Genomic DNA, 24,971 nt, shown 5'->3' with positions numbered 1-24,971 from the left:
TCCACCATCTTAAAATGCTAAGAAACAGAAGTTAAGCAAGGAAATGTTAATCTCTCTAGTTTCTTCATGAAGCTGTTTTACTTAAATTCTTTTTAGATACAAGAATTCCCATACATAATCTATTTTTATATAAAAAACATCATTAAGTAGAAGCTTTTATTCAGTATCTTCCACTAACAGAGAAGGAACTCCCATGGGAAGATTTAGTTTAATTGTTTTGTAATTTTTAAATTTTTTATATGAGTGTTTTGCCTGCATGCATGTCTGTGCAGCACATACGTGCCCGGTGACCACAGAGGTCAAAAGAGGTTATCAGATCCCCGTGAAACTAGATTTACAGGCAATTTTGAGATGTCAGATAGGTGCTGGGAACCAAATCTAAGGTCTTCTGCAAGAGGAAGAAGTGCTTTTAACCTCTGAGCCATATCTCCAGCCTCAGAAAGGATTACTTTAAAAAATTCTGTCCATCTTCTTATGTAGAAACTGAACAAAATCTCAAGGCTTTGGATGGGAGGTGATTACAGAAATCAAGTATTCTTATAATTGATTTTAAAGGATTATTCCCTCTAATTTTCTCCTTAAAATTAGAAAGATAATTTCCTGAAATGCCAGTGAGCAGCTTGAAAGTGACTTTGTTTAATGGTCTATACATTCTCTGCCTGATGCATGTCCCTAAGCTGATCACAGTTAAAAGTAAAACAGGAATTTGAGAAATTCTTTTATATAACTTATATTGCCATAAGAGTTCAGAAATAGCAAAGCTCCTTTGTCTGGAAAAAATGTACCTCTCTTACAGAAACAGAGAAACGTGTCCATAATTTCTTTGCAGCATCTCAGAGCCATTAACACTGTAGAAAATGGTGCACCCAGAGAAAGAGCAAATTGTGGGTCTGAATATAGTTATGCCATATAGCTAATCATGAGACCATGGGCAGGTTGTCTGCCCCATTGAACCTCGGTTTCCTTAAAAAAAAAAAAGTAATAGGTTCCTGGACCCTAATTTTCAGATTTTAAAATTAAATATTGAAAGGAAAGATGATTAGCTTTGTGTCTCACAAAGCTAATATTAATAACATCAGTGCAAAGAAACAAAAACAAAACAAAACAAAACAACAAAAGCAGAACTGAACAAGTAAAGGTGCAAAACCTGACTGCATTGAAAGGTGCTATCCTGTTACTTCAAAAGTGCCATTTAGTTGGATTGTCAGATTCTGTGGTTTTTAGAAACATACAGCAATGTACTACGTGCCTGTTTCTTAGAAAGTGTGCATAACAGGTAAAAATGTGGCTAGGTATGATGGCACACACCTTTAATCACAACAGTCAGTATGCAGAGACAGGCTGATGTCTGTGGATCTGAGGCCAGCATAGTCTACATAGTGAGTTCAAGGTCAGTGAGAACTAGTGAGACCTGTTTCAGATAGATAGATAGATAGATAGATAGATAGATAGATAGATAGATAGATAGATATGATAGATATAGATTATAAGATAGATATAGAAGATAGATATAAATGATAGAGAGATATAGATGATAGATATAGGTGATAGAAATATATAGATAGATGGATAGATACGTAGATAAACTATATATACATCCATATATGTAACTTTATGTGTAAAGGGAGGGAGGTTGGCTTTTACTTAGGCATGAATTACTTTGTGTTCCAGAATGTTCCATTCTTAGACCTGGGCCAAAGGACACCTGCTTTAAGGCATTCTGTCCTGGCCTTGTACTGCTGTGTTCTTTCTGTGGAGTAGGTACTCTGTGGTTTGGAGACGCAGATGAAGAGGACCTCCCTACTCAGTCCTTGTCCCCTCCTTTGGCTACAGAAATTGTTCTTTTGTGACTTCCAGTGAACATCTAATGGGCCCTATGGGATTCTGTCTGGGTCCTTCCTCCAGAGAGTTGGCAGTACCGTAGACACCTGAAGCCTGAGGCATGTGTGTATGCAGTGTGTGGATAGCGTGAAGAACAGGCCAACGTTCTGGACACCCAGGAAAAAGATGGGACATTAGCTGAGCTGCCTGTGGCAGTTCGCACCCATGAGCACCCTACTAGGGAGGCTGAGCTCAGAGGGCTAGGAGCTGCAGGCTACAGCCAGACCCCTGAATCCCTGCTGAACTGGATGAGCCCACTGCCCAAACCACAATCTGGTGAGGATTCTACAGGCATATCTTAGTTGATGGTTTGTTGTTTTGATTTTATTTACTAGAAAGCTGTTTGCTGGGTGTTGGGCTTTGTAATATATCAGAGGTAGAAGACATGACCAGCAGGTGCAAGGCTCAGGGCTCAATACCCAGCATTGACAAAAAAAAAGGGGGGGGGGGAGGGGGCCATGTTTCTTCATGGCAAATAAAGAACTTATAGTCTAAGCCCTCTGTCACCATGACCAGCTGAGTGCTGCTGGTTTTCCCATCTGAATGGAGGCTGCCTTGATTAGATATTGGTTCCCAGAGGTACCTAACCATTTGAGTTCCCAGGGCCTCAAGCTACATGAATCCCACATTCTACCTGTCTGGGTGTTTCAGAAGGCTGTCTAAGAGCTGGAAGTGTGCAGAACTCTGCAGAAACACCCTACATCTCCCTGCTCCTGCGGCCTTGCTGTCCCCTCTGCCAGCAGTGTTCCATGTTACTCTGCTTAAGCTCCAAAGATCCTTTTTCTTTCTAAACATAAGTGAGGAGTTAGTTCTGACCAGAAGACATTTTTTTTTTTAATATTGGTTGTTTCTTAAAGCTTGCTTTTTGCTGAGTTTCGATCACATGCCTCTACATCCATTGCTTTGGTCTTAACGCAGAGCAACTCCTAGGCTCCAAGCCAGTGAATGTCAAGCAAAGAGAGAACCAGTTCTCCTGTTTCTGGAAAGAGGAGAGGGCTGGATAATGAATGAACAGAGGCGATGTCCCAGAGGAGCCCTTGGCGGCTTCTGGTTGCTGAGAGCATCCTTGCACTGTCAGTACTCCTCTCAAGTGGGTGGCACATTTCTGTTCAAAGTGTTGGATGTTGGGGCTGGACTGAGAGCATGGTTGTGCCGATCTTGCTGTGTAAACATGAGGACCTGAGTCCATGCTGCAGAACCCACCCATGCAAAAAAGCCAGGCATGGTGGTGTATGCTTGTAATCCCAGCACTGGGGACGTTGAGATCCCTGGGGCTCAGTAGCCAGTCAGCCTAGCCTATTTGGTGAGTTTAATGCCAGCGAGAGACCTTGCTTCAAAACAGAAGGTGGAGAGCAACTGAGAAAGATACTTAAAGTTGATCTCTGGCCTCCACATACATGTGGACCTGGCCATCCCCTCCATGCACCTGCTTGCACCCACACAAACACATGCAAGCTCATGTGTGTGGACACAGACATATACACACACACAAAGGCATACATACATGCACTCACACATGTGTTTGATGTTGGTGAAGGTAAGGAGGTCTTCATGACATATAGGGTGTGTTTCCTGAAGATAGTCACAAGCACCCAGGCAGTGACATTAGAGACATGAGTACTCTGAAGAAAGAAAGCCCGGATAATGAGAGGCAGCCATTCTTTCTCCCCTTCCGCTTTTCCTTTAGAGGGAGGGAAATGCTGGCGAAGAGCTGTGAGCTGACGATGCTTCACAGGGCTTCTGATCTCGCCATCATTGCCTGCTCAGGGCGTGTGAGTCAGCCTTGTTCTCCAAGGAAATCTAGATATTTACACTACAGTCCATTTGACTTTCCCCACTTGCTCACGATGAAAGAGGACCGTGTAAATGAACGGTCTGCTGGGAAATTAAAAGTGGAGTGGAGTAAAATTTCACGGTCCGAGGCACACCACGGGTGGGAGAGAGCAGGTCGGGACTCCCAAGTGCGGCATTCAGGGATCTCTCTCACGTGGCCCAATTAGATCTTGCCGTGTCAGAAACCCTATGCTTGCCTCTGTGTGAGAGCCAGAAGTTTGACTCCTGCATAATGCTTTTCAGTTCTTTAACTTACAAGCTGGGGGTAAAACTAGCAGTCGACCTCTTACAACGTGACATCTACCCTCGGAGTAGGCTGCCATCTTTCTGGAGCTTTTCCTGCTTCCGCCATGCCATGTGCACACCTCCATTGCCTGCCCCTTCCCTTCCCCTCCCAAGCCTCTTCCCTTCTCTCTGTGCCTGGCTCACTGGCCCAGAACATGGGACTCCTGGGGTACAGAGGAAGACACTGAGCCATACTGTCCCTGGCTGTGCTTCCGTGATCCCACGCTGTCCTATGATATTTACATATATCTCTGTGTTTCTGAACTGGCCCGGGAGCCCTTTCCATTGTGTTCCTCATCTTTCCATCTTCACTGCTCAGCCCCGTGGCTGGCACTCCTCTATCACTGTCTTGGTGCTTTAGGAAGCTTGGGTCTGTGGGTCTCATGAGCTTTCCACACATTGCATGCTGGGATGCTGCTCCAGGCAGTGAACTTTGAGAGGGAGATGGTGACAGTCACAGGTCTGTCTCCCTGCCCACCTGTTCCAGTCAGAAGCACAAACAGGAACTCCCTGCACCCTCATCCCTCTTCCCCTGTGACGTGTGACATGGAGCGCTATCTCGGGAAGCACGGCTCCTCTGGGCATAGTCACTCAGTAAATATTCGTCTCCAGATGTGAACACCACAAGCAGTGCCATCTCTTTCCCCAAGAATAAGTAGAAAGAAAAAAAAAAGATAAACAGGAGAAAACAAAACCAGAAGGCACCGGATGGCCTCTTTACCTCCACATCCTCAGAACAGATCCCCAAACTGCCAGTCTTGAGAGCCTGATTTTCTTCCCCCTTAAGTGTTTTGAATGAACCATCTCTCCACTTTGAGTCCTCCACTGGTTCCTGAGGAGCAATCAGTGAAACAGTGATCATCAGAGGTGACCTGGTTTTTCTAAGGCTCTTGGAATAGGTACCCCTCAAATATTCTTTGAGTTCTTTCCTGCAGTAGAGTAAGCACTGGCGGCCATTCACCCATCCCAGCCTCTGTGTGAATTTGCCTGATGGAAAATTTCCATATGTGTTTATGTGTATGTTTATGGGCGTTGGCATCTCCTCGCCTCTTCCCTGTCCCCATAGTTGTGTTGTTGGCTTCCTGCTGTTATTAAAAATTATGGTTGGGTTTTAAAGAAATCCTAAATAAGCTGGAAAATTTATGTGTATAGTCTATAGTTAGAGACAAGTCTCACTCTCTCTCTTTCTCTCTCTCTCTCTTTTTCTCTCTGTGTGTGTGTACACGTGCGCACACATGTGATTGGAGGTCAGAGGTTAACATTACATGTCATCACTCTATTGCTCTCCAGGTTATTTTTTGAGGCAGAATCTCTCACTGAACTTGGAGCTCACTGGTTCAGCTAGCCTGGCTGGCCATGAGCTCTGGGAATCCATCTGTCTCCACTTCCCCGACTTACGAGTGCCATACTGCCCAGGTTTGACATGGGTCCTGGGGACCTGAACTCAGGCCCTTGTGCTTACATGGTGAGCACTTTTTTGCAGTGATGCCAGTGAAAGCCATCTCCCTAGTCCCAAAGATAACTTTTTGGACGTGAGGGTGGGACCTGCCTTTGTGTTGAAGCATATCAGTAATAACTGTCTTCACAAGGTAGAGTGGAGCAGACAGTGTTTTTTATTGAATTTCTGAATTGTTTAAATCAAACCTGTGCCCTCCCCTCTACTTTTTATTTTGTTTTTCTTCTTTTCAGTTTTTAGTAGTGGATTGTTTTATTGTTTGTGGAGCTGGAATTCAAACCCAGAATCTGGGCAAACACTCTACTATGGATCCCTGAAAGCAGAACATGTTCTGCTGAGTAGAATCCACTACCTAGACAGGGAAGTACACTGGTGATGGGTGTGAATTTTTGACTTCTGATTTCTAATGTGATGAATTCTGCCAGGGAGGACAGTTATTGCGTTGGGAGTTTTACGGTGATATCTGCTGCAAGTGGACCCCTGTAGGTTTATGCAGTGAATTTTCAAAAATAGTTGAGAAACCAGAGGACTCAGAAGAGCCAGTCAAAGTGATCATAATAATGAAGTCTGGTACTCAGGAAAAAAAGATCTCTCTGCCTGGCTGCTGTGATAAGACAGTGTCTCTGTACCCAGTGGCCTGTGTGTGACCTCAGCCTGGCCCAGACCGCCCTGGCTCTTGGCTTGCAGACTGTGACCACCTGGGTGTGTCAGCTGCTCTGCTAAACAGGAGAGCAATGACTGTCACACTCCTTATGCCTGCTTTCCTGAGTGTCATTGTCAGGGTTCCATATGGTGGCATTATGTCCCCTCTTTCCTCATGGGACTATTGAATTCTGAATTTCTCTTGAAACTCTGAAATCTCTCTCTCTCTCTCTCTCTCTCTCTCTCTCTCTCTCTCTCTCTCTCCCCCTCCCTCCTCCCTCCCTCCCCTCAATCCCTCTTTCCCCACCCACCTTCTCCTTCTCCCCCCTCTCTGGGGTGTGTGTGTGTGTGTGTGTTTCTCGTTCACCCATTCACCATACTTTTTGACACAGGGCTTCTACTTGCCTTGATATTCCAAGTTGGCTAGGCTGCCTAGAGTGGCCTGTCTGTTTCCCTGTGGTGGGAATACAAACTTAGGCTGCCATACCTGTTTTGTTGTTGTTTTAATCTATACCCTGGGAACTGAACTCAGAGCTTTAGCTTGCAAAGCAAGCACCCTACCAACTGAACTGTCTTCTTGGCTCCATACCTCTGAAATTTCTAGAAGACTAGGTGAAGAGCAGCTAGTTGATTTCCACAGCCTATTTATTTGTACTGTCCTGAGTATGTTGTAAGCAGTGCTCAAGCTTACCCTAAGATACTTCCTAAGAGCTGACATCCTTTGGGTCTTGGTCTTTTCTTAGCAGGGCATCATTAAACTGTTAGCTCAGAGCTGCCTCAGCATGCTCAGCCATCATGGAGCCATGAAGCCAAGAGGTGAGGTCTGTAGCGTGTTCTGTTTGAAAACTCAGGGACAAAGCAAAACATGTTTCTAATCACAGTTCTAATCTCGGTTATGAAGAAACTTGCTATTACTTTCTCAAGAAAGAACACAGCCTTGTGCTTCTTGAACACTCAATGGAAATAAACAGAAAACCAGATCTGAGATTAAAAACAAACATACAGCTAATCACAAACACCCTCGTGGATATCTGACATGTAATTGCTTGAAAGAAGGTTCTCATTCACTAGAAATGTGCCAGGTTTTTTCTGCAGCCTGGTGTGGCCCAGACAGGCTCTGTGACAGCGTTAATTACCACAATGCAAAAGCTAAAGAACAGTGGATCCTGCAGCTAGAAGTGTGGGCACGTTCCTAGAGCACCAAGGCCTGTCACAGTGGAACGTTAGTCTGCAAAGCCGCAGACACTAGGCAATTGTTCAATTGCTCTGTTTTTCTTCTTGTTCATCTTTTTATTTGACAATCTGCTAACTGCTCTCTAAATAAATGTCACCGTATTCCATGTGCTTTGCCAAAGCACCTAGGATCGTACCACTCGGTCCCAGCTGCCTTGCATCTAGAGTGAACGGAGGCAGCAGCCCCAGGGCCTCCTCTCTCCTTCTCAGGCCACCTGGGTCTCTGTAGCATCGCAGAAGGTCCTGCCATTGCCAGGCCATGCAGTTGTATAGATAGTAGTCTGACATCCTTCTGGGGACTCTAAAGCCAAGCATCTTTTATGTGGTGTAGCCAACACAGAGAAAGTACAGGGCATTAGGGGGAGGACATAAAAAGGAAACTAAGATTTTGCCCAGGGCGTTATTTTGAAGTCTTCAACCCTGCGAGTGTTCTGAGAGGTGGGAGAGAGGTGCTTGGCGAAGTCAAGGCTCAGAGCTAACACAACTGCAGTCTAGGCATTCATGCCTGCTCTGTGACATCAAAAACATTCTATACAGGAGTGACTGCTCTATTCTCATTTAAATATCCATAATGAACCTGAAACCAACTTAGAAGGTGCCTTTGGATGCCTCATGCTCACATCAGCAATGACGATAAATCCCCTTTAGGAACACCAAACACCCTCATGCCCTCCCAGTCTCCAGGTGTCTGTGTTCATGTTCCAAGCACCCAGGTCATGTATATTACTCTTCAGCAAAGGCACCAAGAAAGGAATAATATTCCCATAAAGGCCTTGCCAAGCCTTCCTAAGAAATATTACAAACAAATGCTGCAGGTGGCCAGGTGGGACTTCTCGGTGTATCTCACTCTTCTGGGAGAAGTAATGGGCTCGCCACGGGGCCATGGACCTCTGTCCTCAGGACACTGTCAAGAAAAATATATCCCCTAGGGTAACTTTATAGTGGCCACTAAACATGTGGAATTACCAGTCATCTAAACAGCTGGGTTCTTTCTCTGTAGTTTAGCAAATGACCCGTTTTTGTACACTGAAATCATTTGAGAAGGGTTTTGTTTGTTTGTTTGTTTTTGAGACATGGTTTCTCTGTATAGCAGTCCTGGCTGTCTTAGAACTCACTCTGTGGACCAGGCTGGCCTTGAACTCACAGAGATCTGCCTGCCTCTGCCTCCCAAGTGCTGGGATTAAAAGTGTGTGCCACCACTGCCTGGTGAGAAGTTTTAATAAACAAATTACATCCCACAACGTGTGCACAGGCCACATCGCAGGCCAACTAAATTAAAATCCCCAGGAACAGAACTGGGTATCAGGGGGAGATTGTTGTTGTTTTGGAGATCAAACCCAGGGCTCTTAACAAGCATAAGCTGTATCCCTTGCCAGGTACTGGTATGTTTTAAAACTTCTCAGATCATTCTAGCACAGGATTGATCTTGTGACCCACTGCCTTTTATCATGGGTAGTAACAGAAAGCAGAAAGAAACTGACAATCAAATATTCCAACTTTTTGTAAGCCCTTCAGCCTTTTGAGTATCTGTAAGGCTTTACGAATGTTAGAGTAAATTGTTTATTCTTTCATTGAGCCCTGGGCTAAGTACTGGGCGTGCACACACACACACACACACACACACACACACACACACACACACACACTGTGAATTAAAGGCCCCAGCCAGATCTTCTGGAAAGTATTCTACACATAAACAAATTATTGAGTATTTTTTTTTCTATGAGTTCAGAGCAGTGTGAGGTTGATTATGCAAAGAGAAGCTGGTCATTCGTGTATGAATGACTTCATAGTTCAGTAAGTCCCACTTATCTAATTGATGAGCTTAGCCACACAGAATTGACTGTTGAAGTGAGTTTGTAACAAGGCTCCTGGGTAGCAGAGACTGTTCTGGGGACCGTGGACTCCTGGAGTCAAGCTTTGTAAGCCTCGTGTATTTCTTAGTGCACTTGGCCTCGTTATCATTTCAGATTCCTCGATTGGAAGCATTGGAAAGAACTTTGAAGAGTATCCCATGGGGCTAGGTAATTCCAAGATAAGAAAACGGAGACCTTGAGCACTGATGTAGCTAGAGAGTGGCCAAATAGAGAGAGACTGAGCCCTTCCGCGCCTCCCAGAGTACCTCCAGTCTGCCTCACTGCACTGGAGAGCTGGCCGCTGTCCTCGGCTAGTGTGCCTTAAGAGTACACTTGGGTACCTAGTGTGCTCTTAAGGAACTATGACAGATTGTGAACATGAGTTTTCATTCTTTCCTTCCTTTTCTTTGAGGCAGGGTCTCACATGACCCAGGCTGGCCTTGGACACACTATGTAAACAAGGATAACCTTGAACTTATTTGCCTGCTTCCTCTCACTGTATGCTTGGGGTTACAGGCACCTGCCATAGTACCTGGACCCTCACCTCTGCTAGGTAAGTGCTCTACCAACAGAGCCACTTCTTCAGCTCGTCTTCATTTGCTTTAAAAATCATTTCTATTTTATGTGAGTTGCGTTCTTCCTGCATGTATGTCTGTGTGAGGGTGTTGGATCCGCTGGAGCTGGAGTTACAGACACTTGTGAACCATCACGTGGGTGCTGGGAATTGAACCCAGGTCCTCTAAGAACAGCCAGTGCTCCTAACCACTGAGCTGTCTCTCCAGCCCCCTTTATCTACTTTTAATAATTCAAAAAAAAAAAAAAAAACAACAACAACAAAACTCATTTCACAATTGTTGGAGATCAGCACATTTTACTTAATCTTTAAACAGTAACAGCACATATGGCAGAATTGGCTCATAAACTCAAGATGTCTGTTGACTATGTTAGGGTGTTAGGTGCTATAGACTGCCCTCTGTGGTCTCCTATTGATTATGGCTCCATCTGCTGGTAGCAAGGGGAAGTTTGTTTTTTTGTTTTTTTAATTTTTTTTATTTTTTAAGATTTGAATTTCGAATTCCAGACGTACCCTATCACACACACACACACACACACACACACACACACACACACACACATATATATAAAACAGACAAAACCTCAGCACAGCCTATGAGATATATGAATGCTTATATTTATTTGATGCAAACATAACATCCGTATATGTGTTGGAAGGTAGTAAGATAGGAAAAGCATATACTTTAGTGTTTGTTTACAAACAAGCAAACCAGGTTAGAAAGTTTAAGCCACACATCTGAACTCTTAGTTAGATGTATCTGGGAAGAACTCTGACCGAGTTGTCCACTTGATTGTGCAGTTTGGCTGGTCAGTACGGGATTCTTCTTTTTTTTTTAATTTATGTCAGTTTATATTATATGTCAGGGTGTTTGGCCTGCATGTTGTGTCTGTGCACCACTTGTTTGCTCTGTGCCTCAGAGGTCAGAAGAGGGCGTCAGGTAACCCGAAACCAGAGTGGCATGTGACTGGGAGCCACTGTGTGGGTGCTGGGAACTGAACCCAGGTCCCCCAGAAGAGCAGCCTAACCTTTGAACCTTCTCTCCAGCCCTAGCGTGTGACTCTGTGGGCAGCAGCATGGATCTATATTTTGGTGCGCTAGAGATGGATGATTTTGATGAAGGACTCTTAAAAAAAAAAAAACTACTCTTAATAAAGTCAAGAGATATAACAATCTAGCAACCTGTTGCCCCTTGAGTTCAGGAAGAGAACACAGAGCTAATGTCTCACGCTTCTCCTGAGACCGGGAGCTTCACTGTGCACACTGAGTCACGCTTCTCCTGAGAACAGAAGCTGGTGCAGCCCCTGGAAGCTGTGAGGAAATAGTTACGTGAGTCAAATTTCTGAGTTTTGAACTTCAGACATACAACCCAGTCAAGGCAAAAGTATAAAGTGAGACCTCCTCTCCGCTTTAGTGTTTTCTGAGCTGTTACTAGTTGAATGCATTTTTACCCTTCTAGACTTGTTTTCTCTACATATGAAAAGCATGTACCCAAATACTCTAAGGTTCTTGGGACAGAGCGGGGCATGAACTACAAGGTTAAAAAAGAACTAGAATGGGGAAGAAGAGAGAGGGATGAAGTCCTGTGAACCCTTAGGAATTAGTAAAAGTTCTCCATGAAGATGTTTTAAAGGGCACCTCAGTAAGAAGAAACAGGGAAGATTAGTGCTCGTTTGTGGCCAGAGAAAAGGCGTGCACAGTCGGGCATGGTGCAGTGTGGGAGAACTGCCTGCCCGGACTCGTGAAGTTTTGGTGCAGAACAGTAGTGGAAGAAGACTGGGAAAGATGTGAAGAAGCTGTGGGTGTCTTTCAGTCAGGGTGGTGACTTGGACTTCATGCTGGACCACTAGGAGCCAGGGCCAGAGTTCAAGGCAGAGAGTCTGATCAGCTCTCCAGTTGAGAGTGAGAGAGAACACAGGGTGCTTAGGAAGGGAGGAGAGGAGGTGGCTATGGCCTGGGAATGAGGATGTCTACCGTAGAAGGTTGTGTAAAGGAAGAGATACTATCAGTGAATCTGCCCACGTCATGAAAGTTAAAGGCATTAATTTTGCTAATATCTGGTAAATATTTTGAAACCATCACTTTCTCCTCTGATGGACATTATTTCATTTTCTCAGTTATAACCTGTACTGTGTATGTAATTTAGGAGGGGGAAAAAAAACTTTTGACCTAAGAAAGCAGGAAATACAGATTTTTTTTTTCCTTTAAATTTAAGGAAAATTAAGTGTTTACTACAGAAACAGGAATACCTAAAACTAAGTATTGTCAGAATATTCTTCAATTCCATGCCAGGGAGCAATGCTTTTTATGTGTGGAGAAAAAAATTATACTTTGTAGCCTGTTTAGAAAAACCAAGAGTGCTGGGTGCTGAAGTACCATGGTCTTCCCATTAGACTGGCTTGCTTTTCAGGAGAAAGGCCTTTCCCACACAGGACTGCCAGCCCGAGAAGATGCGGGAAGCTGGTTGCAGTTCCTTGTGAGGCTGCAGTCCTTGTTGAGGAGAGATGCTTCTTGTGGTGGTTTGAATAACAATGGCCTCCGCAGGCTCATAAATTTGATTTCTTAGTCACCAGGGAGTGACATTACTTGAAAGGATTAGAAGGATTAGGCCTTATTGGAGGAAGTGTGTCACTGGGGGTTGGCTTGGAGCTTTCAAAAGCTCATGCCAGGCCTAGTCTCTCTCTCTCTGCCTCCAGGTCAGAATGTAGCTCTGCGTGGCTCCATACTCCCCACCATGATGATAATGAACAAAACCTCTGAAACTATAAGCAAGCCCCAATTACAGTTTTTTGGGTTTTTGTTTTGTTTTAATAAGAGCAGCCTTGGTCACGGTGTCTCTCTGCAGCCATGGAACATGACTAAGATCTTCTGTCACCCCTGCCCTGCCTTTTCTAATAATATGCTTTGTTCCAGTTGGTCCTTTCTGAGTACACTCTGACCCACGTGGAAAGTAAGGGTGATGCAAAGGAAAGGGATTTCGTTATGCTTTCCTTTCTCTAAATTCTTTAGAATTTGCCTTCACAATTTTCTTCTTCCTTCAGGTCAATAGATCACGATGGAATGGAAAAAAAAAAAAAGTACTGAACATTCTTTTCTTTCCCCTTGTGTGTGTGTATGTGTTTCATCCCTCACTTAACAAATAATTGAACATTTGTGGATTCTTTAACTGAGAACTTAGGCCAGAGGGGAAGATGTTGATATCGGGGGAATGTGTGCAAAGCATGCCTGTCCTTTGGTCCTGATGTTCCCTGCAGCTTGGGGGCTTTGGAACAGGGCCTGTGTGCACATTTGGCACTGTGGGTTTCTTTCTGAATTAATTTTAAAATGTTCTCTTGGCTTCTTCTGGCATGGTTTGTGTGTGAGTGTTCTGTGTGTGTGTGTGTGTGTGTGTGTGTGTGTGTGTGTGTGTGTGTGTTCAGATTGGCTTGGCTTTTAGTTACAGTGCAGACAGGCATCTGTTTCAATACCCGTGTGCTGTTTTCCCATTCAACTTTCCTCTCTCTGCCCTCTTTCCATCTGCCTGTTGTTCGAGATTATGGAGACTTTACTGTAGATCTCATAAAGTATTGACCCTCAGCACATACACTGGTCATCTAGTGCTTACTGTGGGCCTGATAGATTAGTGATGAAAATTAAAAGAAATTCTTTTTAACACCTAGGCTTGCTTCAGCTTTGTTATCGACTTTAAATTACACACACTTCTGAGCAGTTTGCTGCTCTCCAAAGGACATATCTCATGGCGTATGGCTCCCCTTGGTCATGCTTTGGAAAAGCTGAATGGTGACTTAATAGGAGGTCAGCTACATGATTTGGACAAAGCACAGCCTCCACATGGGCGGTCTCTGTAACTCCGTCTCCTTTCTCTGTGTGCTTTCTCCCAGTTTTGATGGAGAGAGCAGAGATGAGCTCATGAGGAGTTTGTGATTTTTAACTTCTGGACCTGTACGAGTCTTTCTGTTTGTGAACACATCTCCTCTGTTTTCCTTTGACCCACTGAGATTTCATCAGTCAGAAGGTTTACAACCAAGTACCTTGAGAGTATTCATGAAGCTGAGGTGGTTCACCAAAGCTCTGCACCCTCAGAGTAAACACTGTCTTGTTCATGATGAGATTGACACCCCCAGTTTAGGTGTCAGAGTCTTATGCAGATAACTCTGGAATTATATTCTCTTATCAGTAGTTCTCACCTTCCTAATGCTGTGACCTTTAATATTCTTCCTCATGTTATGCTGACCTCCAACCATAAAATTATTTCATTGGTACTCCATAACTGCAATTTTGCTACTGTAATGAATTCTAATGTAAGTATCTGATATGCATGATATCTGATATGTGACCCCAAAGGGGTCATGATCCACAGGTTGAGAACTGCTGTCTTAGATGTATTTGTTATAACTTAGTGTCTTACTTTGCTTTATGTTGCTGTGATAAAACTATGAGCAAAGCAACTTTGTTAGGAATGGGTTTATTTGGCTTAGGTGCCTGATCTTAGTCCGCCATGAAAAGAAGTCAGGGAAGGACTCAAAGCAGGATTCTGGAGGCAGGCATGGAAACAGACTATGGAGGAATGTGGCTTACTTGCTTCCCATGGCTAGCTCAGCTTGGTTTATATATATATATATATATATATATATATATATATATATATATATCACTCAGGTCCGGCTTCCAAGGGGTGGTAATATCTGAGGTAGGCTGGTCCTTTCCATTTCAATCATTAATTAAGAAAATGTTCCACACACTTGCCTAAAGGCCAAATCTAATGGAGACATTTTTTTTTCTGCTTGAGATTTCATCTTCCCAAAAGATACCAGCTTGTATCAAGTTGACTGAAAACTAACCAGCACATGTAGTTAGTAGAAATTATATATGTCGCTTTCACATGGGCTTTGTTGTAAAAGTAAACTTAGATCAAGACCTAACAATGCTAACTATGACTATTATCACCTTCAATACTTGACCTCCAAGATGTTTGCCCTCCCCCTTTAAAACCGAGGAAAATAATGTCTACTCTGTACAGTTGTTGTCAATATTTAATGAAATATTTAAAAATTCTAGGGCCTGGTGGTGTAAGTGAATGGTAGGTGCCAATTTAGCATGCTGAAGGCCTCGGGTTCAATTCTCAGCTCCAACAAAAACCAACACAACTTAGTACCATCTTGACACATACTTAAAGCTCAACAAATGTTGTACTAAAACAATGCTGTAAGTAGGCTCGAAAGAAAGGGATGAAATTGGTTCATTGCTAAGTTTAGGTTTGTTAGGCCCCAGGGTACTCTGGAAATTGCTCTTGTTACAAAAGAATCACAATTGAGCTGTTTCAGAAAACAATATCAGGGACATTGTCAGAGTTTGTAACATAAAATGGTAGGCTCTGAGATCTGCAGACTGATGAGCTGGACTTCAGTGCACAGAAACATTCTGAAAGGAAAAATTAAGCAGATGGTTTGTGACCATTTAGTAAAGACTGTAGTGGTTGCTAGGAACTAATGGGGGTTTACCAAGAGTGAAATCTTTCCGAGCACCTCACTTCTCTTTTAAATAGTCTTGTGTGGCTTATATCATGGAGAAATGTCATTTCAGCAAAGTCTCTGTATTGTCTCCTGGATAAACAGTAAAATAGGGGCTCGAGGATAGTGCTCTGGAGTTTGCAGTTAAGTGGCAATCAAAGTCAGCTATCTTGGTGGGGGTCTCTTGTGGAATACAACTGTCCCATTCAAAGTTTAAGTAGGAATTTCCAAAAGGGCACCGAGTGGTTGCATTCTAAATAAGCAAACAGCCCAAAGTTGGGAAGAGTAGTAAGTACAACAGATGAGTGAATCGAGATTTAGAATACCTTGGTTGTCTAAAGTGCTACATGGATTCCCAAAAGACTGAATTCAACAAAGCTCGGGGCTAGGTATAGCTCAGTGGTAGAGTGATTGCCTCGTATGATCACGATCCTGAGTTCAATCCCCAGAGGTGTCAAAATATGGCAACATCAACAAAACAAGTATGGTGGTTTGAATGTAATTGGCCTCCGTAGGCCTACAGGCAGTGGCACTATTAGGAGGGGTGGCCTCACTCACTCATTCACTCATTCATTCACTCACTCACTCATTCAACAAATATCTTTTAAAGACAATCTCTGTCATACCCTTCTTTAGTATTGGGGAGACAGTAGTGACTGAAATCATTGAGATTTCCTACCTACATAGAACTTACCTTCTTATGCATGAAAACTTATTAAGCTGATGAAGGCAAGAACCTCACATAACCAGTCATTTGCATATGCATGATATATAGTTCGTGTTGAGCAATAGCTGTTATTGAACTGTTATTCAATGCTCTGCTTGTGATAACTGTGTTTTCATACCTGGGTCATTACTTTTGCTTGAGTAACACAGTCTGGCCAAATGAAAGCCACTAGATAAGAGGCATAGCAGCTACTTTATAAGATGGCTGATAGAAGATGGATCAGTGACAAAAAAAAAAAAAAAAAAAAAAAGAAAGAAAAAAATGCCTAGAAGGAGGCATTATGAAGCTCAGTGTTCTGCATGGAAGACATTGTAGGTTTAATCTCTGTTGCTCCCAGAAGTAATAATTAATGACATGACACTAATTTCTAGTGAGTATTGGACTCCCTGGGAAGGTTTCTTGGTTGTAGTCTGTGTGCTCACGGGAGCTGAATCTTCCTCTTGTTTTGTCCACCACTGACTTCCTAATTCCAGTGACTTTGGCTGCTATATGGTGGCCTCCCAGCAGATATTTGTTGGATAAATCAGGGAAAGAAGAAGCTCTGTTTGTGGTTAAGCATTTATAGCACACACACTGCCCTAGCCTCAGAAATGGATGGATATTTGTCTGGTATTTTGTAATGATAATCTATAAATTTTAAAATGTTAAATTTAATCTGTCTCTATCATAAGGAGTCTGGAGTAGAAATAAGTGATTAAAAGGAGATGTAGGAGGCCAGAGTGTTTTCTTTTACTATGTTCTAACAGCTCCAAGTTAATTAAGCCACTTTTCTTAAGAGACATTGAAGAGGCCATTTTAGGATTTATTTGAAATCACTCAACTACGCTTATTCAAGCATTAACCATCACAACTCAGCCCCATCATTTTTTTAAGATCTTTGCTGTAATTCTCACCCACATGGGACCAGCTTCTTGTAATCTTAAAGGCAATCCCAGAGTTTGCCATTTAATGCCTAATTGTTCATGGTTTGCTCCACTGACACAAGATTTTCCCCTTTTTTTCTTATATTCTTCCAGATACTCAACAAAAACCCAGTCAGGGACAAATTGCTCCATTACTGGGCTCATTGAAACATGAGTTGAGAGGGAGGGAGCTAGTATGATAGTATATTCTCACTGCTTTCATTTTGGTTTGCCCCTGCCGTCTGTGGTTCCTCTCTAGGATGGTCCAGTATATACAAACAATTAATCTTCTGTCAGCACTCAGTGAAGACACATGGGCTCTCTAGTCCACACACCCAAGTCAGGCACTGTGGCCCTTTTTACAGCCTGCCATTTTGACTAGCCGAATGCTTTGTATACAGCTGAGTCTTTGTATGCAGAGAAATGGTTATTAACTGTTGAGTGACTGAACTCTTGGGCTCAAAAAGCCTTGTTGGTTCAACTTCCAAAGAGTGTCAGAACCATAGATGCTGGTCTTTAAGCCCATGAAAACATGAGATTTCCAGTGGCGCTTACAAGCCATATGACTAACAATGCAATATTGGGGACACATTTATACTTTTAAAAGTGTGTGTTATTTTCTAGAGTTTGGAGGCAACTGTCACTCCAGTATTCTGTTTAGCAGCTCTCTATGTGGTCCCATTCAGCTCAATTACCTATAAATCTAGGCCCTGACAGCCCAGAGTAATGAGACTAAGTAAAAATATTTATGCTCTTATAAAGGAAAAAATGCACTTAATATATACTTTCTTTGATCGTATTCTCTCAAGCAGAGGCAATAATGACAATCCCACAAATACATAAGACCGTAACAGTCTCCATTTAGGCACCGAAGTTGCTTCTTTGGTGGCAAGGTTATTTGATATATTGGGATAACTCATTGCTGATACCATTCTGCTTCACTTATGCAGAGGCTATTACTGACAGATAGGTAGGCAGGCGAAATGTGAATTTAATGTCGTCATTTTAGTTCCCATAAACAACCATGTTAACTAACTAAGAGCTGTAGACCTCAAAGCAAAGCATTGCCGCTCTTTGCTAATTGTCTTCTCTTCTTCCAACTCAAATCAAGAGAACCCTCTGTTTATTCCACCTTTTAGTTTTGCTTTTGCAGAGGGAGCCATCTGATACTGGGCAGGGGGGGATCTCTCCATTTTCACAAGCTACCTATGGAAGGTTGCTTCTTGCTGCTTAGTGGTAATCATCTTTAAATATCACCCATCTATTCATTCAGCAAATATTTACTAAACAGGTCTGTTGTAGGTACGAGGGGGAAACAGATGAGTTGTGTGAAGCTGCTATCAAGGGGCTCACAAGAATCTGCGTGCTCCATCTTGTCTTTAAATGGTTCATCGGGGGTGTAAGCAACAGGCATGTAATTAGCTCATGGAGGAATGAAATGACTCTCCCCTCATATGCATTCAATAATATCGAGCCTGCTGTTCAGAACAGAGACTGCTCTTCATGGGTAGCTCAGCTTAGCAGCTAGAATGGAGCTGTTCCCTTCTTCTGGGCTGCCTTTGTCCTCCCAGCTGGATGCTCAGTGTGGTCCTTAGGATCTGCATGCTGGTGGGAAATATAGATATTAGGTCCCTAGCCTGGGCCTACTAGATCAAAACCTGCCTTGTCACCAGATCCTCAGGGGGCTCATTTGAGCGCTGAGTGTGCTGAGATTTGAAAATTGCTGATCTTATCTCCTTGTCTCTCGGGTCTCACATTGTCTGATGGTTTTAAAATACATAGTGTTGGGCTTCGCCCTGGTTTTGTATTGCCTGGTCAGAGCCTGAGCATTTGCATTTGTGCCCAACTCCCAGGATTCAGATTGTCCTTGTAATCCACGAATCCCAGGGATTATCAGGAGAAAGAGGAAATAAGAAATCCAACTATCCGGACAGAGATGACTTAAACATGTATATATTCTTTTTCAATTTTGAGAAATTTAAAAGTTAGATTTCCTAGCCACTAGTTAGTTCACTTGGGAACTGAATTTGCTGGCAGGACAAATGTAAACTGCAACGAGGGCATTCAGGCTGGTTTTCCCCTGCCTACACTGAACATCACCATGAAACTGTTCCCTGCCGTATATTTTCTGTATAGCAGCACAAGTAGCTGATTGGACTAGTCTGATGTCCCCGCATTGAGACGGAAGAAAGAAGTTGTGCTCTACCCAGGATGTCAGCTGTTTGACATGGGGCTATGTGAGGAAAATACAGTGTTGAGAAATTTGGTCCATGGCATCCGTGTACAGCAGCAGTGTTCAATCCAGTGTTACAGTGAGTTTCTAAGGTCTTAGAAATGACAAAGGAAAAGGTTGAGAGGTTAATATCTTGAGAAATATGTTTAAACAAGGTGGTGAGTGGTAGTCTCCATTGTGGTATCAAGGATTTGGGATTCTACCACGTAACTTTTTTTTTTCCCTGTCAGGACCTTGCTTTCAAGTACAATTGGCCTTACAGTGTGTGTTGCTTTCTTTTCCACTTTTAGAATTAAGCATGAGAACATCGTTGCCCTGGAAGATATTTATGAAAGCCCGAATCACCTGTACCTGGTTATGCAACTGTAAGTACCTCTTTGATGAGGGCGGAGGCCTGTGAGCCCCAGCGCCTCAACAAACAAGTGCCCTGGGCTGTGTGAGGTCACCAGAGAGCAAAGGTGGCCCCCAGATGGGGCACACTGGCATCCTCAGACCTGAGTGGGCCCATTCTGTGACTGTGGGGTCCTCATAGCTGGGCTCCATGCTAGTGTTGCTTTTTGTCTCTATGGCTGCGTCGTGTGCCAGGGCCAAGTGCTGCCTAAAGACACTTCAGTGGGGAACACTTTGCTCTCATCTCTAGGAGGCACTCCCACCCCTGTCTTCATTTCCAGGGGTGCCGGGGAGGAAAGCAGATGGCAGCCGTGTGCTCCGACCCTTCCCTTCTCTCCCTGTGGTGGATAGATACAGTCACTTGTGAGTGAGCTGGGGATCTGTGGCAGACACGGTAAAGGAAAGTATTACCGGAGTCAGATGGTGACCTTACCGCCTCCATTAGATCTTCTCTGCAAACACCTAGGATTTCCAAGACAGGGAGGAAGTCAGACTATCAGATAGAGATGACTTGTAAGAATTGGTTTTGTTTTTGTTTTTTTTTTTTTAATTTAAGGTGAAATTGTCATTCTCACTACATCACTGCTTCACTTTAAGCGTGTGATTGTCAGGAGCACTTCGTTCTGTATTTACTAGACTTAAGTATTAGAAATCGCTCAGAATGTTAGGCCACCTCCTGCATAGGTGACTACAGGGCTATCACATTGTTGAGTCCTGTGGTTTTGAGGACTGTGAATTTGATTGTTTATTAAGAGAGTCAGAGTCTGAATTGCCAAAGCTGTGCTTCCAGGAAGTGGTGGCCAGGGGGAGGCTGACGAATGCGTTTCAGATGTTTTCCTCCTTGCGGATGCTCAAAGGACTTTATCTCCTGGAGACCATGTTGCTACAAAGAAGTTTCCATCAGTTCACTTTTTTTTTTTTTAATCATTTGATTGCTTTTAAGATATCCTCATAGGTAAGAATATCATGGTATTTTGGGTAAATAATGTAGAAGTGTCCCATTTGAAAACGTTAGTCTGACTCTAACATTGACAATAAGTCAGGTTATTGCATGATTTGGGGTGGACTGTCCAGTTTCCCAGGAATCTTTCTCTGTCATATATATATATATATATATATATATATATATATATATATATATATAAACTTTTATTTTTCTGTCATATATGTACATCACATTTCTGTTTTTCTTTCTTATCAAGTAATAACTCTCCCCAGATTTAGAGACAGTCTTTACTCTCTAAAGATAGAAATGAGTTATTTTCAAATATTGACTTCCCAGCAGGAAGAATATAACATTTTGGTGATGAGCAAAAGCCCTATAAAATGCCAGCTGTGTATTGAACTGCGTGACTTTTTTTTTTAATTGATAAGACAAAATGACTAGTACTAGAGCCAGAACCCAAAGGTCTGTGCACTTACTTACTTCAGGCTTTCGTGTCTAGAAATACATCACATATCACTTGAAGTACCCCAGAGATGGAAATCGCGGTGGTGCCACTGGCTAGCTGGACGAATTTGGGCAAAATGAGCAGAGTTTACTGAGGAACAGTTTCTGTAATGGACAGAGGGAAAGATGGCAATGTTTGCTTTAGAGGTGTGGTGGGGAATATGTGGGAAATGAATGGGTCCTAAGTGCATGCAGCTTCCTTGTGGACATCTGTGTCACTTAATCAAGATATCTCTGCAGAGGCTCTTCAGCTTTAACAAGATGGAGTTCGTATAGACCTCAGCCTTGATTCTCTGAACAGCCTGGCTCTGTGCTCACCAACATAAGCATGTGTAGGGAGGAGTGAGCATGAGGACAGCCAAGAGTCTAGAACAGACCTGATCTTAAACCAGAGCTTGGCGAGTCTGGGTTTGGCACAGACACTGTGCTTCTCAGATGAGAACATCTTTTCTTGCTGCTTTAGAAAGCTTCAGTAACAAGGACCATACTCACAGAGATTTCCTAGTGTCTCAGAGAGGGTTTTAGGGAGAAACCAACTACACTCTGGTGGGAGCTCTGGGTAGATTTGTTAGCTAAATCAACCACAAAATCCTGACCTAAAGGTGATGGGTGTTTGAATTACCTGAAGAGCAGAGCTATGTATCTGCATTGTTAAGCTTAGAAGTGCTGGTACAGCAGGAGAACAATCACGTTTCTTTGGTTTTCATTACTCTTTCAGAATCTATTTTATTGAACTGTAAATCACAGAATATTGCATTTCATTGAACTGGACATCTCAGTGGTAAACATAACACCACCATGTCTGATCTTCCCAGCCCCCACCCCCAAAGAAAGATTTCTTTTCTTGTGTACCTTCAATGCCTCCTTCACTAACCAACGAAGCAATCGATGATTTAACTTTCACTAGAGATTTTTGTTTTTGCATTCTGAAATATAGAAATGGAGCCATATAGTGTGTGCTCATTTGTGTGTGGTTTAATTCACTCACCAGAATATTCTATATTCAGGGGCTTTGTTGAAGAAAACTTTAGTATTCTCAATTGCTTTGGTAGCTTTGTCTAAAAGCAATTGCCTGGACCAGCAAAATGGGCCTGCAATGTTCGTGCTGCAGAGCCTGACACCTTGAGTCAATCCTTGGGTCCCACGTGGTGGAGAGAGAACCAGCCTGATGAGTTGTCTTCTGAATTCCACAAATGTGCTAATGGCACATGCGCACGCGCGCGCGCGCGCGCACACACACACACACACAAACACACACGCATGATTAATGTTTTAGTTAAAATATTACTTGATCCTATTTCTGTACTCATTCTATTCTATGTATGTGTCTTTGTGTCAATATTATGCAATATCACAGCTCTAAAACACATCTTAAGACTTAGCTAGTATAATGCCCTTTATCATTTATTATTTTATAAAACAACTTTGACTTTATTAAAATAGATTTTTTCATACAATTTTTAAATCAAATTTTGACATTTGTGGAAATGTCATTTTGATATTTGTGGAAATCTTGTTTGGGATTGCATAGAATCTAAGTAAAATTTTGAGAGCAATTGACAACTTAAATTTGAGCATTAATTCAGAAACATGACCTATTTCTCTGTTAGGTCACTTATTAATCTAGGTCTGCATTTTATAATTTTTAGCATTTGGGCCTCTCATATCTTTTCTCAGTTTAATCTGAAATGTTTCTTCTTGTTGATCCTGTTGTAACTGGATGTTATTTCATTTTTCCAGTTGCTTGCTAGTGGGTAAAAATACAATGAACTTTCATAAGGATTCCCATGGTAGTTTAAGTAGTTGTTTTATGTAAAGTTTTTAGCATTTTCTGCACTAATTCTTGTTAACTCTCAAAAGAATTCTATACAGTAAAACTTTGAAAGTTTAGTTTCAAATATCAAGTATATTTTAAGGTAATATTGTATGTCTTTGAAATAGCTTTTGTCTATTTTGGGAATTCAAATAAACAACCCAGATCTTTCCTCTCTTCCAGCATCTAAATCAGATGTTTTAAATGTAATGACAAAAAGAAAGAAGAAAAAGCAATGGTGAAATCCCCTCCATGTATCGGAATACAGTATTATTGGAAAGATGTAGCCTTGCTTTGGGGATTTTTTGCACTGTGTGGTTATTTCCGTCATTGTATTGGATTTTATTTGCCAAGGCTTTGATAGCCTTTGCTTCTGAGGTTGGTTGTATGGTTTTTGGGTCTGGGTTAGTAGAAAGTAGTTTGGTTCTTTTGGTTTTTGTTTGCTTGTTTCTGTTTGCTTTCACTTCTGAGTCACTTGAAAGTCCTTGATTTCTAAATACGTAGGATTTAGAATTCAATATTAGGGAGTACTGGATTTCCCAGTGTTTGTGCGTGGGAGGGTTGCAGAGTCCTAGGGAACACTGTCTTCAGCACTGAGGTACTTCAGCACCCTAACTCTAGCGCACTTCTAATCGCTGACTCCATTCTGAGGGTGGGGTGTATTTGTCCTATGCCGCCAGAGGGAAGATTAATTGTTTAAGGAGTATTTATTTACATTTTATTTGGGTTTTAGACAAATACATATTTTTTTTTCAGAATGCTACTTGGGGGACACTCTTCTATAAATAGTAAGAGACTGAGATCAGCTCATTTATATAACTGCTATAACCTATAGATGAGAAATAAAGTAATTTCTTTGCTTGTGGACCATTAGTCCTCTATTTGGAAATGATAAAGGGCTACTACCCCCCTTATCACATCTATAGTGGGCTGAATAAAATGAAGGCTGATACAAGAAAGTAGATATTTAAAGGGCTGTGGGTAAAGTACTTGGCATGCAAGCATGAGGACCTATGTTCATATTCCCTGAACCCACATAAGGCTCGATACAACAGCACACATCTGTAATCCCATTATTCCTACTGTGAGATGAGAGATGGAGGTAGAGTTCCAGGAAGCTTGTGGCCCAACTAGCCTGGCATACACCAAAGTGGAAGGATCTTAACACATGTATCATAGCACGCACACACCCACACTCATGCGCACATGTACATACATACATTCCTATGTGTACACCTAAACAAACAAAAGATTATATCAGACGTACTTTTGTAGAAAAGAAATGGATTATATTGCTACTGTGTTTTCCCCACCTTTCCAATGAGGCTTTAGGATTCACACAAATGGGTACCTCTTGAATCTGTCTCCAGCCTGGAACCACTCGGCAGTGTCACTGGGTTGTGTAGTAAGATCCATTCAAAATTCCCTCAAAATCTCTTACTGGTATCTGTCTCATTTTAGCAAATTGGCAGAGCCCTTTTCCCAATATCTTGAACTCAACACCTACAGTCTTCCTACAATCTTCTTTCTCACCCAATAAACTCAGCTACCCAATGTAACCAACTATATAGTCTCACAGCTATTATCCGGGCTCAAGCTTACCGCTGGTCTGCTGTCTTAGGATACTAGCCAGACTCTTGTTGAAGACTTCCACTGACTACCCACCTCAATGCCCATTGGCTTTGTCTTTCCAAAGACTTCACAGCATCCTCTAGGACTGCCCAGCTCTAACCTCCTGTGTAAAGTCTCTGATCTCATATCCCACCTCTCTCTCTCATTCACCTGCACCCAGACCACATTCTTTGGTATTCTTCTAATGTCTGAGCTTGTGCCCCGACAAGGACTTTGCCAAGACTTTGCCACTAGTGGAGATTATCTATCTATCTATCTATCTATCTATCTATCTATCTATCTATCTATCTATCTATCTTATTTACTTATTTTGTGTGCACACACATTACATGTGGAGGTCAAAGGACAGCTTTCAGGAGTCAGCTGCCTTTTTCCACCACGTGGGACCAGTGGTTTCAACTGGGTCGTCAAGCTTGATGGTAATCTGAGCCATCTCACTGGCCTTCCCTTGGAAGGCCATTTTTAAGGTTTTTTTTTTTTTTTTACCTCAGCTCATTTGTATAAAATCTCAATTCCCTCCCTCAACTCCTCCTGTAGCCATGCTTAGTCCCTGT

The 24,971-nt window shown here is 42.6% G+C and overlaps 1 protein-coding gene across 3 annotated transcripts in view; it reads left to right on the top strand.

The window, feature by feature from the left end:
• Camk1d (calcium/calmodulin dependent protein kinase ID) overlaps nucleotides 1-24,971 on the top strand; it is a 414,346-nt gene that overhangs the window by 240,652 nt on the left and 148,723 nt on the right. For all 3 annotated transcript variants that reach the window (XM_021643605.2, XM_060372960.1, XM_021643604.2), the window contains exon 3: nucleotides 19,423-19,497. In XM_021643605.2, coding sequence (XP_021499280.1) covers nucleotides 19,423-19,497 — 75 coding nt within the window. The remainder of the gene's footprint in view (nucleotides 1-19,422; nucleotides 19,498-24,971) is intronic.

This window comes from Meriones unguiculatus, chromosome 19, assembly GCF_030254825.1.
Source record: "Meriones unguiculatus strain TT.TT164.6M chromosome 19, Bangor_MerUng_6.1, whole genome shotgun sequence".
NCBI classification, from domain to species: domain Eukaryota; kingdom Metazoa; phylum Chordata; class Mammalia; order Rodentia; family Muridae; genus Meriones; species Meriones unguiculatus.
This window is presented reverse-complemented; position numbering and strand designations above follow the sequence as displayed.